The sequence below is a fragment of the Martes martes genome (assembly GCF_963455335.1).
Source record: "Martes martes genome assembly, chromosome: 6".
Lineage (NCBI taxonomy): Eukaryota > Metazoa > Chordata > Mammalia > Carnivora > Mustelidae > Martes > Martes martes.
The window spans coordinates 145,309,669-145,333,316 of record NC_137893.1 but is presented as its reverse complement, the minus strand read 5'-3'; the positions used below and the strand labels follow the sequence as shown (position 1 = coordinate 145,333,316).

Genomic DNA, 23,648 nt, shown 5'->3' with positions numbered 1-23,648 from the left:
CTGGCTTCCTGTCTGCTAGAAAACAAAAAATTTCCAGCTTCGTTAGTGGCCACAGGAGTGGGAGGAGAATGAGTCTGATTTGAGACCTGTTCCATTTGGAGCCCTCAGTGCGGTCGTTCCTGCCACTGTCCAGACTTTGAAGTCTCCCCTGCTTCGCTCTTGATTCCTCCTTTCTCGTTGCCTTTGACCACTCACTCTTCGGGGGTGTCGTGCTGTGAGGCCTCCAGAAGACAGATGGCCAGGATCACCCTTCCCGGGCTAGATTGTCCAGTCTGGTTCTGGTTCTTTGCCATATTTCCCAACTGTGATGTCAGGCGCCTAGAAATGGTACTGTTTCTAAGCCTCTGTGATGGGCACAGAGGCTGCTGGGGGCCAGAGGTACCCAGTCGAGGGAGGTTACGACTTTTACTGTGCTTGCGGTCTGCATAGCACAACACTCCGTGGTACCGTCTGCTGTGGCTCATGTTTTGTCTCGTGTGTGCGTCTGTTTGCCCAGCGGGATTATGTCCTGCCTTGCGTGGACTGGTATCGTGTCACAGGCTTTGATATTTGCCTCTGCATCTGAGAGCACAGGACAACACACGTAGTAGGTGTTCATTGCCTATGTGACTGGTAACGGTCAGGCTTGTTAAAACAAGCTAAAAAAAAAAAAAAAAAAAGACAAGCCACAATGATAAAAACAACCCAGAATACTCCTTCACATGTTCTCCCCTCTCCAGTGCTTTTTTTCTTATTAATAAAGGAATATAATGAAACTCTTCCCTTCTTTCAGAAAGCATAAAGGATGTTATTGGCAGAAAGATAAAAATTGCAGTGACGAAGAAAGTAAAGTTGGAAGTCAAGGGAGACAAAGTTGAAAACAAAGTGCTGGTAAGTATTCTCGTTTCTTAAAATGTTTGGAAGTGAAAGTGTTTTTCCTCTTCATTGTTTTGATTGCTTCATTTCCATGCAACTCAAGTGCTGTGTTTCGTATTTTGCTGGAAAGTTCCAAGGGCCAGTTTGTCCTGGATTAACTGGAATGTCTGCCCATTGAAAGGTAACGGTAGGATATTTACATTTTCGAGATTGAAGTTATTTCTTAAAATTGTCCCAGTCATCCACACTGAGGTCCTCTCCTACAGCCCATTTTCAGAGTGTTCAATTTTGATATGAAATGGAGTTTATAGTTATCTTTGCTGTGGCTGATTGTATGATTTCATTTGTGAGGACTGAGGGAGGAGGTTAAAGAATTCATCTCCTGTTGGTTTAACTGTGTAACTAAATGTTCTCAGATGTTACATCGGAGTCTGTCTCCAGGGGAAGAAGATACCTATTGTTTCACGGGGACATTTGGTGTTTTAAAGGGAGATGCCTGGTGCAGGCTGTATCTGCTAGTGTTGACATCGGACTTGGGGTCCTCCCAGCATGTGGGGGAGCTGCCGGGGGCCCAGGATTTGGACCACATTGGGCACAGAGTTGGGGAGGGCATTTTAGTGACTGGACTGTAGCTTTAGAGAGGCGAAGAGCCCTTTGTGGTGTTTTATTGGCTTCTCGGTTGAGGTTGTGGCAAACCTAGATTTAGTCTTGGGGGAATACATGCTGTTTATGTTTTCAAGTTGGAGAGAGTATTCTGTTTATCTTTTTATCAGTGGAAATTTTCGAGCTTATGCAGAAGTAGAGATTAGCATACTGAACCCCGTGTACGTTCATCTAGCTTCAACAGGTTTTCGTGTTTCACCGATATTGTTGGTCTCCCCACAGCACCCCCCTCTGCCCCCCGCCCCGGGGTATTTTAAAACAAATTCCAAGCACCTGTCATTGAAAGAGAATCTTTTGAGTATTCTGTTTCTTCAGTTGAATTTGCGGCAGAATCACAAGTGTCTTTCTGATAACATCTGTCTTGAGAATCTTTTAGAATATCTGGGGGCCTTCCCCCGTGGATGGAAGGATTATGCTGTTGGTGGCCGGCTTCTCTTTCTCTGTGGTCTGTGTGTCCAGGGCAGGACGGCAGAGGACTTGAAGTGGGGAAACTTGATGGAGGGGCTTTGGCCCGGCGGCAGAGTGTGCTCATGTAGCCTGCCTTCTTCTGCCGCAGAAGCAGTGGGTGCCATCATTCTGATTTATTTTGCTTTACTAAAGAGTGAATTTCCTTGGCGTATATGTTACTTAATGTTATAGGATAGTGGTATCTTGGGGAGGTGACAGTGGAGAGAGAAGACATCTCGTTTCTGCTGTTTAAAGCCAGTGTTTACATGGATGGATCCACTTTTGTCCAACTCAGTTGTCATTGTCAAGCAGCGTTTGCTACAACGGTCTGACCCGGTGCGTGCTATTATTTGGTATGGACGCTCTTCATCGTGCTAGGAATGAGCCCATGTTATGAGTGAAATCTACAACGTGAAAATAAGAAAGACAAATTTAAATGTCCAGTGTAACAAAATTAGACCATTTACAAATACTTCTGATTAGTACTTAATGTTAAGGACCACCCTGTATGCCCCCAACCCCCAACGCCCCACACATCCCAACATAAGCTGGAGTTAAGTTTGTCCCCAAATTATCCACATCTTTGCATGTAAGCATTTATTTCCCCAAATCTGGAACCTAAGTGGTTTCTGAGCGTTTTGGCATAAACTTGTTTTTGGCTGTTCCTTATATGCATGGACAGGAATTATTAATTGAAATACTCAGAGTCTGATAATCTTTTTTTTTTTTTTTGAAAGATTTTGCTTATTTATTTGGCAGACAGATCACAAGTAGGCAGAGAGGCAGGCAGAGAGAGAGAGGAGGAAGCAGGATCCCCGCTGAGCGGAGAGCCCGATGCGGGGCTTGATCCCAGGACCCGGGATCGTGACCTGAGCTGAAGGCAGAGGCTTTAACCCACGGAGCCACCCAGGCGCCCCAGAGTCTGAATAGAAATATTCAGGCCGGAGCAAGGTGGTCAGTGACAAACTGACCTTCACGTTGTGATTTTGGAGTTTCTGGATCGAGAGAAATTCAGTTACTGAAATGAAAACGCTGGGGGAATCTCTTCATAACGTTCACTTCTGACTTTCTCTGGCTGTCAGTCCACGAAATCGGTCATAAATGAATTGGCTTAGTACCTCCAGTGTATCTTGTTGGAATTTTACTTCCTCTCCCACAGTGCCCTGTTCTTGAGGTCCTTCCTTCTCCTCAGGCTGGGAGTGTGTGTTTTTTGTCACGTCCTTCCTTCTTTTTACAGTTGGAGACTTGATACGATTTGTAGCTTATCTTTTGTGGAGGGTTTATCTTCATCTTCCTCTGTCTCATGGTCATAATAGCTAATAGTTATTGGACATTGACCGAGGGCTAGGCTCTCTGCTCAGCACTTAATTAGCATTACCTTATTCAGCCCCACAGCGACTGTAGGTACATCTCCGCTCAGCTTGGGACAGGCCAGATGCGCTGCTTCAGGTTATTTACCAGTTAATGACAGAGCTGGAATTTGAACCCAGATCGGCCTCACTCAGAGCATATCTGTTTCACCATTATTATTTTTTTTTAAGATTTTATTTACTTATTTGAGAGAGAGAGAGCTCAAGAGTGGGGGGAGAGGGTGAGGGAGAAGCAGACTCCCCGCTGGGCAGAGAGCCTGACGCTGGGCTCGATCCCAGGACCCTGGGATCATGACCTGAGCGGGAGGCAGACGTTTAACGACTGAGCCGCCCAGGTGTCCCTGCTTCACCGTTATTCTCAAAATAAAGAAAACGTCCTTTGGCTTGTTGTTCACTCTTTCATTCAAGGATCAGGAAGGTTTGGGCCTTGGGAGCCTCAGGAATCCTTGTGTTTATTTGGTGGATTGATGGATTTAGACACAATTTCCAGCCTGACTGAGCACGTCCTGGGCGCCATGCCGCGTGCAGGTACGAGACTTCACGTGTCCAGAGCCCGAAGTCTTGCTGGGGAGGTGGACACGTCAGCGGGCCGTGCTCTCAGCCCGGCTGTGAGCAGGACGACTGGGGGACAGTCATCGCAGCGCGTCCCAGACTCAGACTCAGGCTGGCGCACCAGGGAAGAGTTCTAGAAGGAAGGGAACCCTAAGCTGACACTGGGAGGCCGAGTGGGAGTTGCCAAGGGGAGAGAGTAGAGACGCGTTGTGGACCAAGGGAACGGAACAACCCCGGAAGCTGGGCCGGGTTTCCGTGTTAGAGAAGCAGAAGCCACTGCGGAAGCAGGACCGGAGCAGGTGCCGCTGGAGAGACCAGGCACAGCGGCGATGCCTTTCCTTGCCGCTGGGGTATCAGGTGTGACAGGGACTCGTTCAAGAGGTCTCACCACCTATTTCTAATAACCTTGACATGAACTTGATCCTCTGGTGTCCAGGGAGGCGGCAGGGCTTAGAGGTGAGGGAGCCGGGCCCCGCAGTCACAGTACAGCCCAGCCGCTTTGTAACACTGCGAAGCCTCCGTTCCTTTCTCTAATGGGACAGGTGTGCAGCAGGAGCTGTGTGTTCCCGGCTGCCTTGAAGATTAACTAGGCTGCGTTTTAACACGCTTGGTGCAGGGCCCAGCACAAGACAAACAGCCACCAAATGATAAAGCTAGAGGAACCCAGAGACCCTGCCTCATTTCCCCAGTGGCACCGAAAACGCCGCTCCAGATGCCCAAGCATCTCTTACCTTTATCGAGCGGTTGGGCTCAGTTCACGGTAAGGCCACGGGGAGTATTTATAGCTCCGTCTCCTTTTCAGCAGGATAGAGCGCAACTGACCAGATCCGAAATTCCTCAGGTAGGGCTCCAGTCCCATGGGATCAGGAATGCTAGGATGTCCGGGGCGGGGGGGGGGGGGGTGGCGCGGAGAGATCTGTGGTCACATACGTTTGGCAATCAGGGTGTTAGAGATAAACGAGTGTCTTTACCGCCTGGCTCTTTGGAGCCGTTACTGCATCTAAGGGCATGGGTGATTCCTAAGCATGAGCTGGAGCGTGCTGTCTTTCTCGATCTTACTTGGTCAGAGACCCTAATGACTATAGGTTAGGAAACCAGGGGGGGAACAGGCCTGAGCTGGGGACAATTAAAGGGAAGATAGAAGAGGTTGGAACACGCTGTCCATCCTTAGGATGGCTCTCCTAGGGTATGGTCCCCGGGCGCTGGACTTTTTATCTAAGCGGCAGGCAGGTTCACAGAAGATAATGTCATCTGTATCTGTAATACCTTCTCTCTTGTCCGTAGGGCATGTCATCGGGAGGTGATGCTGTCTTTGACTCACTCCATTTTCTCATGTGCTCGTTGAATCTTTAGCCAATTTTTGTAGTTCCTGGACTTTATTTTTATTTATTTATTGAAAGATTTTGTTTATTTATGTGAGAGAGAGTGAATAAGAGTGAGGACAAGCTGGGGGAGCATCAGAGAGAGAGGGAGAAGTAGACTCCCCACTGAGCATGGAGCCCGATGCAGGGCTGGATCCCAGCACCCCGGGATCATGCCCTGAGCTGAAGGCAGATGCTTAACCAACTGAGCCACCCAGGTGGCCCGATACCTGGACTTTTAAAACTGTTTTAATTAGTGCATTTTTTAAATTAAGCTTTTCAGTTTGGGATCACTGTATAGGTTTACATGCGGTTGTAAAAAGTCACACAGAGAGAGCCAGCTTCTCCTGTCTTGCAAAATCAGCATGTGTTATCACGTTCAGGATTCTGCCAGTTGATGCTGTACGATGCCGAACATTCCCACCATCGCAAGGATTCCTCCTCCTGCCTCTCTGGGCCACACCCAGGTACCCCCTTCTCAGACCCCTGGGAGCTGCTAATGTGTTCTTCGTTTTTAAAATTTTGTTCCTTCAAAAAATGTTATGTAAATGTAATCACACAGTATATATATGCCTTTTGGGTTTTATTTTTTTTTTCACCTGAGATAATTTCCTAGACATTCCTCCGGGATGTTGCGTGTAGCCATCATGTGCCCCCGACCCCCACTGGGGATGATTCCGTGGTCTGGATGTCCACTCACCTGTAGATGGACCTGTGGGTGGTTTTCTGTTTTGGGGTTATTTGGGGTTATTAGGAATAGAACTGAGATCGATACAAAGTTACAGACTTGGGTGTGAACACAAGTCTTCGTTTCTCCTTGATGAATGGCGAGGAGTGCAGTTGAGGGTCTGTATTGGAATTGCCTGTTTAATTTTAGAAGAAGCTGTCAGCTGTTTTCCAGAGTGACTCTACCACAGGGTAGTCCTACCAGTGACATGTGAGTAATCCTGTCTCTCCAAGTCTTCGACAGCATTTGGTATTGCCTGGACATTCTCATTTCTTTTTCTCTTTCTCTTTCTTTTTCTTTTTCTTTCCTTTCCTTTTGAGGATAATGGTTGAAAGACAGCTTCTGTCAGGAGGAAACAGGGTCCCCGGTAACCTGTTCCCATCCACGCTTCTGGTGTTGCTGGCCGGGGGGGAATGTGGTCTCCTCTTTCCTGGTGGTGGTTCTGAAGCACGTGGAAAGGTCATCCCTGGTCTCAGCTTCATTTTTTTTCTGTTCCGTTTTGGAATTCGGGGTCTATCATCTTTGCCAGCCCCTGGTTCTTCCACACCCTTCATCAAATGGGCCAGCAGGAGGAAAGCAGGACTGCCTTTCTTCCTAGACTGAGGAGGCGGGAGAAATGGCATCACCAGTCTCTTAGAAACAATTCATCCATTGTTCATTTATTTCCTTTTTGCAGAGTTTCTCCGGAATCTCTTTAATGCATTTTTTTAAAAATTGACTATGGATTTGTAACTTTTGAGTCTCTTAATTAGGTTTGGTTAGAATTATTGTCAACTAATATTAAAAATGTTAAAAGGTATAAGGATGTTAGTTTTGGGGATGTATATCCCTAAAATATTTTGGTGGTGGTGCTGTCTTCCATTAATTCAAAATATAAACTCTACAACCACCTGTTTATTTTAAAAAGACATTCAGAGGGGGACTATCTCTCACGTAAAAGTTTTGCAGGTATCTGGTCCGCTTAGTTGTGAAGGATTTTAAATCTCAGATATTCTCGGATCTGGAAAGCATTGTGCTTTGAGACAAGGCCACATTTGTGTCACGTGGCTGGTCTGTCTAACATTTTCCTGATTTCCTGGCCCCTCGTGCCTGACTTGGACCAGCGGTACGGCCCGTGCACTGTTGCTTGTCAGACAAATAGCCGTCCCGGAATTGGTGTTTTGCGGCTTCATTCAGGCAACACCTGCCTTGGCCAATGGTGTCCAGACTTTTTTTTTTTTTTTTTAACCAGTATTACCTTTATAAAGCACATTAATTTTCCAGGGATCCCATAAAGTAGACCTACTTTAGGACTCTGTTTTGCACATTTATAGTTGAATCCGAAATAGGATAAACCCGATCAGCGACCGCAGCGAGGCTGTCTTGATGAGCGTGAATTAGAACTACAAGGGGAGACTGGACTTTTTTTTGGCTGCGCAGTATAGAGAGACTCCCTGTTCACCAGTGAAGTGGTACAAATATCACAGCTTTTAAAATAGCTGCTTCTGCAGTCTCGGGATGTTCTCCAAGTCGAGATGGCAGGAACAGCTTTCTTCTGAGTCTTGTACGAACGTACTTTGTGCTGACAGCACAGTTTACCTCTAATATGTTAAACCGGGTGCAACACGTCAGACCGCGCACATGTGTTTCCAGTAATTACGGTAGATGGGGGGACAAAGTTCATGTCCAATGTCTGGGTGTGGTGGGGGCCTCTGCAGAACATTGGGAAGATCATTGTCCCAGGTCTTTGGCTCACTTGCCTTTGTGGGAGGCTCTTGTGTGCCCGTTGCTGGGTAATTAGAACAGTTCCCTCTGTGGTGCCATTAGGAGTCTCAACTTTTAAGGATCACTTACAATTCAGTGCTTAGGTAATTTTCAGAGCACCTGGGTGAAGTTACCCGACTCGAGAAAAGTGAGCTTCAGAAAACAGCAACAACATTGACACGATCGTCAGGAGGGAGGTAGCAGAGAGCACCCGTTGTTGCCAAGGGGCCTGGCAAAAGTCCTGGGAAATTCAAAATAAGTCCACATTGAAGTGTTCCAGACTTTACCCGACCCAGGGCTAGAGCCGGCGCCCACTGATCTCTGGGTAGGACCCTGGAGGCCGGCTCTGGCTCCGGGCGTCTGTTTCCAGAAGGCAGCTCCGGCCGTCGTGCACCTGTTACCCGAGATGCATTTACGTCCTACTCTGTCATCTGCAGCTGCCCCCGTTTCTGCTGTAGTTAGGACAGGAGAGTCCGATGACCTTGGGCACAAGCCCTCCGACATTTATCAGCCTTGGTGTAACTTTTCATTGTTCTTAAAAAGATACTCTTTTCGGCCTCTGGGATTTGGCCACCCTGGGAGGAGAGTGTTCAGGCCCGCCCTGGAGAGGCGGGGGAGGCGGGGCTGTGAGTGAGCCGTGTGAAAGGGGCACGGTGGAAACCGACCAGCCGGGAGGTCTACAGAGAGTACGGAATGAATAGGGAGAACTCTTTTTTCAGAGTTACAGAGAAAACAAAGACTTTAGTGAAGGGTTGCTGCCAACAGTTGCGTTTCATTGGAAACACTGTTAATATCTATTGTTGAAGTAGATTGAAAAATGCAACTTTATCAAGTCCGTTGAAGGTTACACAGTTCTGCCTCTCCACCTCTGTCACCCTCCCTTTTCTCAAATGTGTGTTCTCTTTTGAAAGAATTTGGTTTGGTGTATGTAGGGCGTGTTGTCTAAATCTTGGTAACCGTGCCCTATTTCTCTCTCTCTCTAAATAGATCACTTCCCCCAACTCTTTGAGAAGAGAGTTAAAGGTGTGGAAAGAAGGATGCTTGGGGTGGGATGTGTGTGTATGTAACTAAAACAGTCTGTTCGCTTTCACCCACTGGGTCTTTCCCTTATACTTATGTTTTGAGAGAGAGTTTTTCTGTTTTGAAGACATTGTGCCTTGGTGAGCGCTGGCCTGCAGTGTCTCAGTCTCTTTGGTTATGGTGGGCGCTCCGTGGGTCCTCCTAGAGGTGGAAGCAGGGGTGCACACGTGTCCTAAACTATGCTTGGAGCATTTCCAGCCTGTGGCAAGAAGTGGAGATGAGTGTGCTTAGTCCCCGCTAAGGAGGTGCATGTGTCTGTTTCTGCTGGGCCTTGGGGGTCTCAGAAGCCATATATGGGTGTCATCTGGGGTTAGTGCCCATGTCCTCTGCGTGCCCCCTGGCGTGGAGGGCCTTGACCTCAGCTGACTCCAGGGAAGTTGGTTCAGATCCTGCCATCCTCCTCGATTGTCACCCAGATGGTCTTGGGACTGGAGGGCTCTCGGTGGCCATCTAACCATGCACCCTAGCCTACAAGAAGTTTCTTGAGTAACATCCCTGGGTGTCCACATTTTGCTTAACTGTTTCCAGGGAGGGGAAAAACAAGAGTCTCAGAAAGCCTTTGGCAGTCTGGGCTGGCATCTCCTTCTCAGGGACTTGTCTGCATTCATTCTAGCTTAGTCTTCTGGAATGTCACAGTACTCGTGCCTTTCTACCAGTGCCAATCAGGCACTTGAAGACGGTTGTCATGTTTTCCCCTGGTCTCTTGGTCCTCTGGCTGAATGCACGTCCTTCCCGCAGCCTTACTGAGCCTTAACTGATGAGGATGTTGCTCTCAGAGTTTGTGCCATTCTCATCCCCTTGCTTTCCAGTCAGTCTCCTTTGTCAGTGAGCCTTTTATGTTGTAGATGTTTGGGGATCGCAAGTATTTGGTAAACACCGTGGAACTGAATTAAACAGAATTTCTCAGAGATGTTAGTGGGCTCCTGTGGATTGCATCTCTTGAAGGGGGATGGGATCGTGTTCTCACAGAATTGTCCCTCTAGACTCTGTAGGAAACATCAATATATTGAGGTCTGCCAAGTGCAGAATATCAGCTACATATTGCTCAGGAATGGAAAACATTTTCTTCTTGTTGTTGTTTTTAAATTTTGGAAGTATCTGTGCTATTCACGTTACTAAAAATTTATATGGGAAAGCAAAACTGAAATATCACCTAGGTGATCAATTCAGAAGCCACCACTGGAAGAAATATCAGTATTTTTTAAATTTATTTTTCTACCCACATGTATGTATAAATGTATAACATTTTCAAGGTGTAATTATGAATACTATTTGGTACTCTACTTTTAAAATGTGGTATTTAGGGGCGCCTGGGTGGCTCAGTGGGTTAAGCCTCTGCCTTTGGCTCGGGTCCTGGTCCCAGGGTCCTGGGATCGAGCCCCGCATCCAGCTCTCTGCTTGGCGGGGAGTCTGCTTTCCCCTCTTCCTCTCTGCCTGCCTCTCTGCCTGCTTGTGATCCCTGTCAAATAAATAAATAAAATCTTTAAAAAGAAAATGTGGTATTTAAGGTCAGAGCTTTCTGTGACAATAATGTGTATGTATTGTATATGTGTTGATATTGTATATAAGGTATATATTGACTAATCCGCATCTATGTTTTGGACTCCCCCATGGCACTTCATTAATCGCTATAATTTAACACTTATTGCGAGATATTTAGGTGGCTTCCAATAATTTGCCCTATAAAGGAGTACCTCCGCCTGTTTATCTCTCTTGGATGAATTCCTGGAAGTGGAGTTGCCGCCTGACGGGCTTTCTAAAGGATACATTTTTCACGGGATTGTTATTCAGGAAGTCTCAATGGAGAATAATTACCCTACTGCATCAGTTTTATTGTCTTAAAAAAAAATCTGTTTCGCAGACTGGCTCATTCTCTTTGTTCAATTTCTTGTATGTCTTTGGCCGGCACTCCTGAGACAAACTTTTTTTTTTTTTTTGGCAGTCTGAGGTCCTTTCTGGTGTGCCTGTGGGACGTGTGGGCTTTCCTCCTGTGGTGTATCTGCAGGCCTAGAGTGGTTCTTGTGTCTTCTGGTCTGCAAATGGACTGCCAGAGTCACAGCCTTTTTTTCTCCCTCTTTTTTTAAAGCTTTTCAAAAAATTTTTTAATTAAATTTAAATTTCAAAAATTTAAATTTTTTTAAAATTTTTTTTATTTTTTAAAATCTGTTATGTTAGCTTCAGGTGTACAACATGGCTTGCCGCGACAATTCTGTGTGCCCCGCTCTGCTCACTGTGCTAAGTGTGCTTGTCAGCGAGGGTCCCAGCTGTGGGCTGTCACCGTCCCGGAATCCGTGTTGTCTTTCCTCGAGGACAAGACTGTATCGTAGGCTTTCGATCTCTGCTCTTTGCTCCTCTCGTGGGGCTTTCTGCCCCTGGGTCCTCGAACGCTCTTCATCAATGGTCGTTGAGCACATTTGCAGGTGACAAGGCCCAGGCCACTTTCACGAGACCAAGCATCCTTGAGGACGCTCCTGAGCTGTGAGCGCAGATGGCTAGTCTTGTGTCTTACAGGAGAGTTTAGTATCCTCATGGAAGGAGACCTTACTTTGCCTTCCAGACAGCTGTGAAGACAGTTTACATCTTCTGCTTGTAGCTAACACTATCTCTTCAGTCGTGTGGCCTGTCTCTGTCCCTGGCCCTTCTGTTCCCACGTACTGTCCCCACTTCTTCACCCTCTGCCTACCCTCCCACTCTGGGGTTGGGGGGGGGCATGTCCAGGCAAGGACCTGAGAGCAGTCCTCCAGGAGCAGCTTCTCAGAGAGCCCCTTCTTCCTCGCTGAGCGCCCCCCCCAGCCCCCCATGGTTCAGCCTGTGTCTCTCTCCTTCCAGAGCTGTTGCTGTTGCCCGCTTCGCTCATGGTTCTGCGAGGTTCCTCAGGGACCCCTGATTATTCTTCAGAGAGCGAGCCCATGAGACTCCTTCCTTCTTCAGGGCTACGTTCTTAGTCCCTTTGTGGAACAGACCAGGGAAGGTGAGCCCCAGATGGGGGGCAGTAACTGTGAGGTGACTTACTTCAAAGGACTTCTCGGTGCTGAGAGTTGCCCAACTTCCCTGTCCCACAGAGCCTAGCAGTAGCCTCACAAAATGTGGGGTGCAGTGGGGCTAGTGGGAGTCTGGGCTGCTTGGTGAGTTCCCAGTGGGCGTTTGTGGTTTCTTGACCCCATCTGCCCTATGTTGGTTGTCACTAGCAACCCAAGAAAGATGTCCTTCCCTCATAGGAAGAGGAAGGAGCCCCTGCCTGGAGAGAACTTTCCCCTCCCCCCCACCGCCTGTGCTGGTTTGCCCCCTCCATCTGGGATGGCTCTGTTCAGCACCTGGGGCCGCCAGCAAGGGGGAGGGGTTTCTTTTCTTTGCCCGCATCCTCAGGGTAGCAAAAGGGTTGCAGTTGGGGGAGACTTTCTGTGCAGCTCTGCTCATTGCCTCCCCGGCTGATGGCCATCGAAACTCACCTGCACTGGAGGACTGCAAGACTTGGCTGCTGGTGTAGACTTGTCCGCTGAGGTCCCCTGGGCATCCTCCTTCTCAGGGCTTCTGTCCCCCAAAATTCATCATTGGAATGAACTATGAACTTCTGAGACCCGTTTCCTTGTCAGCAGTTGGCCTCTCTAGAAGAGACTTCCGAAGTCTCCGTAGCCCTGGCCCTCTCTCTGGGTATGTTCCTCCGGTGGGCGGTCCTCGGTTCCCCTCGTTTTTCCGACAGGGCCTGGATGCCAGAGGTTGGGCTGGCCTTTCCTCTCCAGCGTGGCTTGTTCCCAGACCACCTGGAGCAGAGCAGAGACCATCAGCACCTTGTCACGTGGCGTTTGTCAAGCATTGTTCTTGCTGTCGAGGTTTAACAAAAGTGACATCTGTCTTCATATCTGACTCTGCAGGTTATCCGCGGTGCTGAACGAGTGTGTGGTGTCCGCGGGCTGTGTGTGCGGGAAGCCTTCACGCTTGGTTCCTCTCTGTCTGGCTCCGCATTCCCTGGGAAGAGCCAGCTTCTCTCTCCATCAGAGCAGGGCTCCACTTTTAATGTTCTGGAGAGGGGATGCCTGGGGGCCTCAGTCATTAAAACATCGCCTTTGGCTCAGGTCATGATCCCGGGGTCCTGGGATTGAGTCCTGGATGGGGCTCCCTGCTCGGCCTCCTCCACTCCCCCTGCTTGTGTTGTGTCTCTCACTGTCCCTCTCTCTCTCTCTCTCAAATAAATAAAACCTTTAAAAAAAATTAAAATAATGTTCTGGAGAGTGATGCTTGTGGTGTGGTGTAGTTCATCTTAAATCCAGGGATGGCTTTTTTTGTTTTCTTTTGTTTTTTAATGTCTTCACGGACTTTTTATGCTTCCCATTCTTGTAGCAGCTGTTATTGGATTAGTCTGCCTGGGTGTGAGTCCTGAAATGGCTCCGTGTTATTCTCTAACTGTAGGCCAAGTATTTATTTCTTGCCTCGCTCTTTTTGTCTACACAGTGGGTGTAATGATAGAACCTACTTCATAAATTTGACTTGAAGATTAATGAGCAATTACAGATAAAATATTTTAAACAGTGCCTGGCCTACAGGAAGTCATGGGTGAATCTTGGGGCACGTTGCTGTGGGAAGACGGGGGCACAGTGATGGTGCTCAGTGCTCAGATTGCAAGAATTTGACTGTATTCTATAGTCAGAGATGGCTCTGGTATATTTCATATAAATATTTTCTAAAAACGTTTGTCTCCTTCGCATCTTCTCCTGGTCCTGGGCAAGATACTTGTGTTAGGTTTTCTCTGCTCAGAGCTTTTTAAAGCCAGGATTTGTTTGTTGATAGAGATGGGTTTAGGGGCACCTGGATGGCTCAGTCAGTTAAGCATCTCCCTTCAGCTCAGGTCATGATCTCAGGGTCCTGGGATCGGGCCCCACATCGGGCTCCCTGCTCAGCGGGGAGCCTGCTTCTCCCCACCACTTGTGTGGTCTCTCTCTCTCTCAAATAAATAAATAAAGTCTTTTAAAAAAATGGGTTTAGGATTTTTTCACTCTGCTGCTCTTGAGGAAGGTGCATGGTTTTTGAGAAAGCTTTCTTTAAGAAAGGGTTTAATAAGTACGTTGTTGGGACTGTCTCGGAAGGTGGTATTGTGCATTTTCGGCAGGCTACTTTTCTCACCTCGTTTTTACTGCAGATTCAGGTGTGTTCAGAGATACACTCAAGCCGCTCTTTCACTTCTAGTTAGTCAGATTTCAAAAAAACAAAACAAAACAAGAACAAAACAAATCAGTAGTTGACTCTCGTTCATCCCGATAGGGCTTCATTGGCCCCTTCGGGTCCCTGCTGTCTGACTGCGGTTGCTTCTTCTTGCATTTCAGTCCTGTTGCTCTTTGTTCTGGGCCATCGTTTGGATTTGCTGGCTTTTGTGGCTCTGCTTTCCCCCATTAGAGCACCCCGGGGTGTGCAGGATTCCTGCCTTCTCAACGCGGTGGGGTCAGGGTTAATCAGCCTTAGGGCTCTTGATGTTTTAGAGCAAGTAGGTCTTTGCCGTGGGGGCTGCCTGTGTGTAATGGGACGTTCAGGAGCATCCCTGGCCTCTGCCCACTGGATCCTAGCAGTGTCACCCCTTCCTTCCCGTTATGACCACTAGAAATCTCTTTTGACATCGCCACATGTCCTCTGGGTGACAGAATTACCCCCGAGTTGAGAAACATTGGTTTGGATCAGCGGGTCCCCCAGTGTCAGAGAGCAATACCATAGTCATATTTGTGTACAGAATTCTAAGTCTGGAAATGTACCATTCTGTAATACGATTATGGTTAGTTGATCTAAAAACCCCTACGCATTTTAAAATACTTATTTTTGAAGTATTTAGGTAGTTCAATCTATTTAAAACAAAAGAACAGATTGTACCAAATGGAAGTTTGTCTTAAGACGCCTAACAGGTTCCCCTAGTGGTTTTCAACATGTGGTTCTGGGACCTGCACGTGAGCTTTGCCTGGGAACTTCTTAGAATTGCAGACTCCTCAGGCACCTGGGTGGCTCAGTGGGTTAATCCTCTGCCTTCAGCACAGGTCATGGTCTCAGGGTCCCGGGATCAAGCCCCGCATCGGGCTCTCTGCTCGGCGGGGAGCCTGCTTCTCCCCCCCGCTACCTGCCTCTCTGCCTGCTTGTGATCTCTCTCTGTCAAATAAACAAATAAAATCTTTAAAAGAAAAAGAAAAGAAATGCAGACTCTTTCGGGTCCCATCCAGAGCTACCGAACCCTGGACTCCGGGAGTGGGGCCCAGCCGTCCGTTTTCACAAGCCGTTCCGATAATGGTGATCCACATGAAACTCGAGAGATTTGGGATTCGATTCTTAAGCCCCCATTAGAGACCTGTGGACTAAGGCTCCCCAAGAAATCATCGTAAGCTGTCATCGGCAGGACTTTAGAATCTGCTTAGGAAAGTGACATTTACTGGGCAGGCCGTGCTAGGTGTCCGCTGGCTCTGAGAGCCTGCCCTGCCCACACCTTCCCTGTGGGGTTCTCCTTCCTTCAGCATCCCTGCGCCGGGCCCAGGAAGCCCCATCCCGACCGAGCGAGCCGTGGTCGTGCCTGACCCCCAAGGCTGGCATCTGTAAGTCACCCAGCAGCCCAACAGGGCAGATCTGGATCTGTGTCAGACAGAGATTCTTGGTGGGGCAGAGAGGAGGGGCAGGAGGGGGAGAGGCAGACAGACAGACAGACAAGGACAGAGAAGGGAGACTAAAGATAGCCGAAGGCCCAAGGCGGAAGCCATGGGGCGTGAAGAGGCTGTTAATGAGCCATTTGTGTGGCAGGAAGAGCGGAGCAGGACGGAGGTGACAGAGCCCGGCCCGGATGGCTCCTTGGGAGAGTGTGAGCCTGAAGTTGAGCAGACGCCTGAAACGGGCAGATCCAGGAACGGTGGTTTGAGTTTTCTGCGAGGCCCAGCTGGGCAGCTGCCGACGGGTGTTCCTGTCTCGCTTCCCCAGGTAGCCTCATCTGAGCCCATCACGAACCGAGACAGCCTCCCTCTGTGTCTGTTGTCCGTCACCTGTAAGAACCCGACAGGCAGATGACATGTATCAGGGGACCGGCTGGGCTCCGTGGGCAGGTTCGTGGCCGGCGGCTTCCCCGGAGCAGAGATTCCCCGCCCACCCGTGCCTTCAGCTTCCGTCTCCCTTCTCTGTCTGTCTGTCTGCCCCTCCCCCTCCCGCCCCTCTTCTCTCCCCCCCCCCCCCCGCCAAGAAGAACCTCTCTCCGACACAGATCGGCCCTGTAGGGCTGTTGGATGACTTACAGATGCTTGCCTTTGTTGGGGGGGAGCATAGGCACCCGGGCAGTCCCCGCCTCGTTGCTTAAAGACCCTGGTGGCTCGAGATCTTCATATGGCGTCCACACCCCGGGGAAGAATGCTGCATGTCATGTTGGCGTTCCCCAAAGAGACCTTCACAGGCCGTGTTTCAGAACACCCAGACCCCGCTTCGCTTCCTTATATCCGACCAAGTAGGACATCGTGAATCTGTTCCAGGGGTCCATTGCTTTGACTTGAGTCACGTTTCCTCTTACCGTTTCCCGTCGAGGATGTGGAGGCAGAGTCAGAGCCTTCAAAAAAGAATCACTGGGAGAACAAGCAATCGAGTGTTGAAATCAGTCTTGTGAATCATTTTCTAAAAGCTCAGTGGACCTAAAGAAATTTCTTTTTAGTTTGAGTTAGTGGCACGGGCCTTGTTCACATGCTCAGTCCCGCCCTCAGGGTTCCCGCCCGCACTCCCGCCCGCCCTTGCCCAGTCACACCCGGAGCAGAACACGAGTACCTTCGTGCAGCATGTATGTGGCATTCTTTCGCATGAATTACCCCAGGGGAGGAGTGAATGGAGATGCAGAATATTTTACTAGTTGCTCAGATGGTTCCCTGACCCACTGGGGTAATGGATTATAGGATGCAGGCCAGTGCTCCTTTTCAAGCCCAGTTTAAAAGATTTAGAGCAATCTGGATGGCTCAGTCGATGAAGCCTCTGCCTTCCGCTCAGGTCATGGTCCCGGGGTCCTGGGATCGAGCCCTGCGTCCGGCTCCCCGCTCAGCAGGGAGTTGCTTCTCTCTCTTCCTGGTGCTCCTCCTGCTTCTGCCCGCTCTCTCTGTCAAATAAATAAATAAAATAAAAGATTTGGGGCCCAACTAGACATAATCAGGATTCTCCTATCAAACTCGTATCCTCGAGGAGATTCTGCAGGAAGCCCAAGACTCTCCTTACTGTAGCTTTGTGTCCAGCGCTCCCACCCCACAGTGATCTTTCTTCATGCAGTACAGGCATATTAGCCTAATAAATGAGCCGGGGCTGGAGTACAGATCTCAAGCCCCAGCTGCTCAGCAGCCTTATCTGGCATCGCCCATCTTTAATTTAGTGTCCCGTGGATGCAGGGATCAATCACGGCGGCGCGGCAAGGCAGGGGAAGGGGTGGCTGCAAGCCCAAGCACTGGGCCCTGTGCTTCGGGCAGTGATGAGTGCAGTCGAGAAAGCCAGGGGGGTGCTTCCTGACTGGTTGCTTTGAGTTCGGCTGCCCCTGGCACGGTTCCTGACCCAAGGGCCCTGGAGGTGCTTTCAGGAGCAAAGCCGCCGCCTTCCACCATGGGGTCTTGGATGCCGTGTGTGCCGCTGCCTCCGGGACGAGGTGGCCTTCTCTTATTGCGTCTTCTACACACGTTTCGGAGAGAGTGATTGATTTCCTGTTTGTGAAGGTGGGGTTTCATCGTGCACATGGGAGAGAAATGGCACGTCCTTTCTGGCTTCAGCGGGCTGCCGGCTCTTTTTCAGAGATGACACTTCATTTCTTTTGTGGGATAAAATTAAAATGTGTGATTTTATTTTCTTATTTTAATTTTTTTAAGATTTTTATTTATTTAAGAGCGAGAGCGAGAGAGCAGGAACAGAGGGTAGGGGCAGAGGGAGAAGCAGGCTCCCCGCTGAGCAGGGAGTCCTAATGTAGGATTGAATCCCAGGACTCTGGGATCATGACCTGAGCTGAAGGCAGATGCTTAACCCACTGAGCCACTGAGGCCCCTATTTTCTTATTTTTAAATAAATAAAGCTGTTACCTAAAATTTCACCTATAGTTACTGGAAATACCAAGAAAGCATCTCATTTCCTAAGGCTTCTACTGGTAACCTCTTTTAGCCCATAAACCAGAAAAAACCTTGTGTAGCTCTGTGCCTCCATTCCCAAATTGGGGAACAGATCCTGCTTCTAAGATAGGAATATAGACGTGCTGGGAGCAAAGTGGCTTGTGCCCAGGACTTGGACTCAGCATTTCCCAATCTTGAACAGGTTTCTCCATTTCTCTGTTCTTGGACCCTGTCACATTCTGACTTGATATATACATTGTGCATTTCATAAGGCACCAGGTCCCATCTCCTCGGACACCAGTGTTCTGAGGAACTCAGAGAAAAGCTACCAACTTGTTTCAGTTTTGTTTTCTTTGACACAGGGAAACTGTGTATGAGAATTTACACATCCCTTTAAACTGTTGTGATATCTGCTTCTGACACTTTGCAGATTAGCCAATTGGAAAAAGAAAAAAAAAAGGTAGAGACAGACACATCGTTCCATCTTACTTTTAGGGAGGGAGATGGTTGAGATGTTTTTTTACCAAAAAAAAAAAAAAAAGTTTTTGTTTTTTTTTACCGTGTGTTTTTACGTTGACACCATCCATGTCAAGGAGCTGTGTTTGGGGGGAAGAAGGCGGTTGTCCCTGGGAACTGAGGGGTAAAGTCAAGGAGGAAGCCCTTTTCCTAGGGATCTCCTCTGTTGGAGAAGACGTTGGGTCTGCTTCTTAGAAATGTTCAAGTTAATTTTGGTCACTTTGCTTTAAGAAGAGCATTGAGGAATGGGGTGAGGGAAAGTTCCTTAAATACATGAGTCTCTCTGATTGTGTGCAGTTTCTGTTAACGAGACTCTCTGCTGCTCGGTGCTGAGCAGCCCTCACGTGTGGGCGGGGCCTGCCACAGAACAGAGGATGTCGATTTGGTATTTGGGGTCCTGACCTGGCGTGCGGTGGATAAAAACTACTGGGGACTGGGGATGGTTTAGAGACTCAGAAAGATCTCCCCAACAGCCAGAGCTGTCCAGTAAAAGAAGGTGCTGATCTGTGTACCGGGTCGGGGAGGGGTTCGAGTCCCTCAAAGCAGGACGCTTTCGGGTGTAGATCACTCAGCCTCTTGACTGGGATGCCCTAGAGGACATCCACGTATGAAAATGCCTCCTTTGATCCAAGGTCCCAGGATTCTGACTTCTCACTGCTTATCTGTCAAAGCACATATGGTATAGAGCATATTAAATATCACAGTTTTTCTGTTACGAACTTAGGCCAGGACGAAGCAGTTGCTGAGAACCAGCGAGCCTCGCACTGGCTGTGTGGATCAGCTCTGTGTCTTTGCATTGAAGGCGCCTAATTGCTTCGGTGAGGTTGAAAGCAAATTGGGAAGCCTGGCCTTATGGCTTCTGGTGGATTTGCTGCGTTGAGTTCCAGTAGAGCTGGGAGAAGCTTTAAGCGTGTTTCGCAGGGTTAGATTTTGACATGTTTTGACACTTGTGAGTCCTACCCTGAGCAGAATTTTCTGCCCCCCCCCCCCCCCCCCCCCCCCGTGCTGGTGGTGGAAAAACAATGGGCATCGTCTGTCCGTCTAGATGGGGAGAGATGCCGGGGTCTTCAAAGAGCTTTGGAAGATTGGGCATCAGGAGACCAGAGGGTTAGTGTTCATGACCAGGTCTGTTTTTTGGGTTTGTTTGTTTGTTTGTTTGTTTGTTTGTTTTTAGCTAAGAGTATGGGGATGGCAGAGGCTCCTTCCTGGATGTTAGTTCAATTAATAATACAGGTCAAGTTTCCTCCTCCCAAGACCCTCATTTCTTTGCATTTCAAAAGATAAGATAATTCACTAGGTCCTCCCTCCCAGCCTGAGGTGAAGTCCTCTCCTTTGTCGTAAGTGACTTGAATTTTGTTGAGTAGTTAAAACTTAAAAGGCAACTGGCTGAGCCCAGGAACTTTGCTTCCATGATGCGGCTGTTAAGAACTCTCGCTCTTCTGCCCTACTTTGGACTTTTAAATTTTATGTGCTGAGTTGCAGCCAATGGAGAGGCTGTGGATAATTTTTTATTCCAAAGTTGTTTTTGATAGGTGGTCCCTGTCGCTCAGCCAGTGGTGCACAGAATAACGTGATACAGTGTTTCTCTTGTGGGAACATGACTGTCATTGTCATCCTTTGTGAATACATAGCCATTGTGTAGGTTAGGGACCCAGGGCTGTCTGTTGTTAAGACTGTCAGGAGAGTGGGACCCGTGCCTGTCTCTGCCCGTGATGCCGATGTTTTCACTGAGCAGCTCTTTGCCCAGGCCATTGAGTTTTTGTTGTTGTTGTTGTTCGTTTGTTTGTTTTACTTAAAAAAAATTATGCTCAGGGGCACCTGGGTGGCTCAGTGAGTTAAAGCCTCTTTCTTCAGCTCAGGTCATGATCTTAGGGCTCTGGGATCGAGCCCTGCATTGGGCTCTCTGCTCCGTAGGGACCCTGCTTCCCCCCCTACCCCTCCTGCCTCTCTGCCTACTTGTGATCTCTGTCAAATAAATAAATAAGTAAATCTTTTTAAAAAATTATGCTCAAATACTCATAACCTAAGACTTACCATTTTAACCATTTTAAGTGTACCATTCAGTGTGAAGTATATTCACAATGCCACCAACACCACTGTCCATTTCTAGAACTTTTTAATCACCCCAAAAAGAAATTCTGTACACATTAAGCAGTAACTCCCCATTCCTCTCTTCCCTCTGCCCCTGGAAACCACCATTCAGCTTTCTGTCTCCATAACCTTGCCTATTGGAGGCAATAGGTCCTACTCCTAGGAGTACAACCGTGCACTATTTTTCCTTTAGTGCCTGGCTTCACGACAACGTTTTCAAGGTCCATCCACATGGTATATTGGACTTTAATCCTTCTTTTGGCCTAATAATGTTCCCTTGCATGGAGGGGACCGCATCTGCATATCCGTTCACCTGTCCATGGACACCTGGGTCGTTTTCCACATTTTGGCTGTTGTGCTGTGAACATCAATGTACTAGTCTCTGTTTTCCGTGTTTTGGGGGTGTGTACCAGACGGTGAAATTGCTCGTAATCCTGTGTTTATCTTCTTGAGGAACCACCAAACTGTCTTCTGTAGTGCCCTGGCCATTCCAGCCCTGGGCACTCGTGCCTGTGGCAGTAAGCAGCGTTCTCCCATGTTTCTCAACCATTTGGAGATTTAAATTAGAAAAGTGGTCAGAGTGTATTTGTCAGCGCTTTCATCATGGACTTCTGTTCTGTCATGGAATTTGTTAGTTGTCTTCCTTGCATGTCACTCGTTTTGGTCCCAGTGTTCCTTAATTAGACATTCCCTGACCCGATCTGTGTTCCTCCATCCATGGCCACCTTCTTTGTACGTTATCCAGCAAGAGTTGTTTGCTGGGACACTGGGTAGCTGGGCAACATATTCTAAAATGTCACTTGAAAGAGGAGATCAGTTCACAAGAAACACATGGGAATGATTTCCAGGTCTTGTGCCCAAGTCAAGCTCTGATATTATTTGTTAATTTTGCTTGGTTGCAGAATGGGAATATCCCTGCTGTTAAAAATACACGTTAAGGGGCACCTGGGTGGCTCAGTGGATTAAAGCCTCTGCCTTTGGCTCGGGTCATGATCCCAAGGTCCTGGGATTGAGCCCCACACCCGGCTCCCTGCTTAGCATGGAGCCTGCTTCCTCCTCTCTCTGCCTGCCTCTCTGCCTGCTTGTGATCTCTGTCTGTCAAATAAATAAAATCTTAAAAAAAAAATACACGTTAAAGAGGGTGGCAAAATAGAAAAGTATTTAGATACTGGGGAACAGCTTCCTCTAGGAGCCAAAAGAGTGTAGGAAGAGAATACCGTTGGAGTGGTCTTTCTGTCATGTACTTGTTTTGTTTAGATGCTGCTTTTCCTTTAACCTCTTGGTTGGCATCTAAATCTGATGTTTAAAGCCTTTTTTTTTTGAGTTACGGCAGTGGGTGAAAGATGGGTCTTTGTGATCGTTGGTTTTATTTTTATTTAATTATTTTATGAAGATTTTATTTATGTATGTATGTATTTATTTATTTATGAGAGCATGAAGGGGGGCAGTCAGATGGAGAAGCAGACTCCCCACTGAGCCGGGAGCCCGAGGCAGGACTCGATCCCGGGACTGCAGGATCATTACCCGAGCCGAAGGCAGTTGCTTAACCCTCTGAGCCACCCCGGCGGCCCTGTTGGTTTTATTTTTAAGAGATGACCAGATTTTTCACCTCCTGAGTCAGACAGTTAACCTCTTACTTACAGCCGGCTGGTGGCGTTCTGACAGGCGTGGCCGTGGATGTCGGCATCTAGACGGCCCCGCTGAGACCTGCAGTGAGGTAGCCATCCTGACGCTCAGGCTGGAAAGAATGGCTGTGTGTGCATTAAACCTACACGTTCAACACCCATGGAAACGTTTGACTTGTACTGACGAAAGTCCATGTGATGTGGATCACTTTTGGTGGCTCATGGTTGTCCGAAGAGAGCCGAGAGTGTCCTTGTAGGAATTAAGCTTAAAAGTCGGCAGTGTGAGGTGGTGGCACCCTGTGGGGGGTCCCTGCACCCAGCAGCTCGGCTTCCCACACACCGCGTCCTCCCTGCCGCCCGCCCCCGCGCGTGAGCTTTTGTGAGCCCGCTTTCCTGTGAGGTTCTGTGGGACAGACTGTCGTACGTCTTCTTCCGGAGACCTCGCAACAGGAAAAAATGGTTTTCTCGCTCTAAAAAAAAAAAAAAAAACCCTTTAGCTTTTAATCATAAAGACTGTTGGACTTTGGATTGTTGGATAAGCGAAGGTGGAAGGTCCGTTGATGAAAGTGCAGCCCATTTCCTTCTTTGAGTGGCTGCGTCAGCTGCCCCGAGGCGGACGCGTCCACCTGATCGGGAAAGCCCATCAGGTCATCGTGGGGGAGTCAGTTATTCATTCAACAAATGCTCCTGGAGCCTCTGCCACACACCGGCCTTGTGCTGGAAGAGGGGGGGGTAGAGGGAAACGGAGGCTGGTTCTGCTCCTGCCGTTCGCAACTTGGACCAATTCCCACGTCCGCCTCGAGATGCCTCCTTTTAATTATTTATTTATGCATTTATTTGAGGTTGTATTTTTAAGTCATCCCTTATACCCAACGTGGGGCTCGAACTCACAACCCTGAGATCCAGAGTTGTGCGCTCTACCGACTGAGCCAGCCAGATGCCGCTAGGTTCCTCCTTTTTAAACCACTTCATTAAAGAGAGAATTCAGGGGTGCCTGGGTGGCTCAGTCGGTTAAGCATCTGCCTTTGGCTCAGATCACGATCCTGGGGGCCTGGGATTAAGTCCCTTATCAGGCTCCTTGCTCAGTGGGGAACCTGCTTCTCCCTCTGCCTCCTGCTCCCCCTGCTTGTGCTCTCGCTCACGCTCTCTCTCTTTCTCTCTATCTCAAATAAATAAATACAATCTTTAAGAGAAACAAAGCTAGAATTCCTATCCCATGCAGTGCACTCACTTCAAGCATACACGTCAGTGGTTATTAGTAGACTAGGCATCCATCATCCCAGTCAACTTTTTATTTTTTGTTCTCCCCCCCAGAGAAACCCCCAGTCCTCCTGTCCTCCTCAGCTCCTGTCTCTGTGGATTGACCTATAGCCAAGTGCCCACCGAGGCTGTAGATGAACAGATAAACAAACGGTGGCCAGTCCTTCTGGTAGAATACTATGCGGCCATGAAAAGGAACGGTGTGCTGATGCAGCAACAGTACAGATGGACGCGCAAAACATGGGACGTCAAACACACTAGACCCAAGAGGCCCCATATCATTCTCTTCA

General features: G+C 48.4%; 1 protein-coding gene across 1 annotated transcript in view; it reads left to right on the top strand.

Moving 5' to 3' along the window:
* Window positions 1-503: 503 nt before the first annotated feature.
* The window catches only part of CARMIL1 (capping protein regulator and myosin 1 linker 1), a gene marked incomplete at its 5' end in the record, with an annotated part of 293,134 nt that continues 269,989 nt past the window's right edge, over window positions 504-23,648 (top strand). The window contains 2 exons of the mRNA XM_080805968.1: window positions 504-525; window positions 773-870. Of these exons, the coding sequence (XP_080662094.1) occupies window positions 504-525; window positions 773-870 (120 nt within the window). The remainder of the gene's footprint in view (window positions 526-772; window positions 871-23,648) is intronic.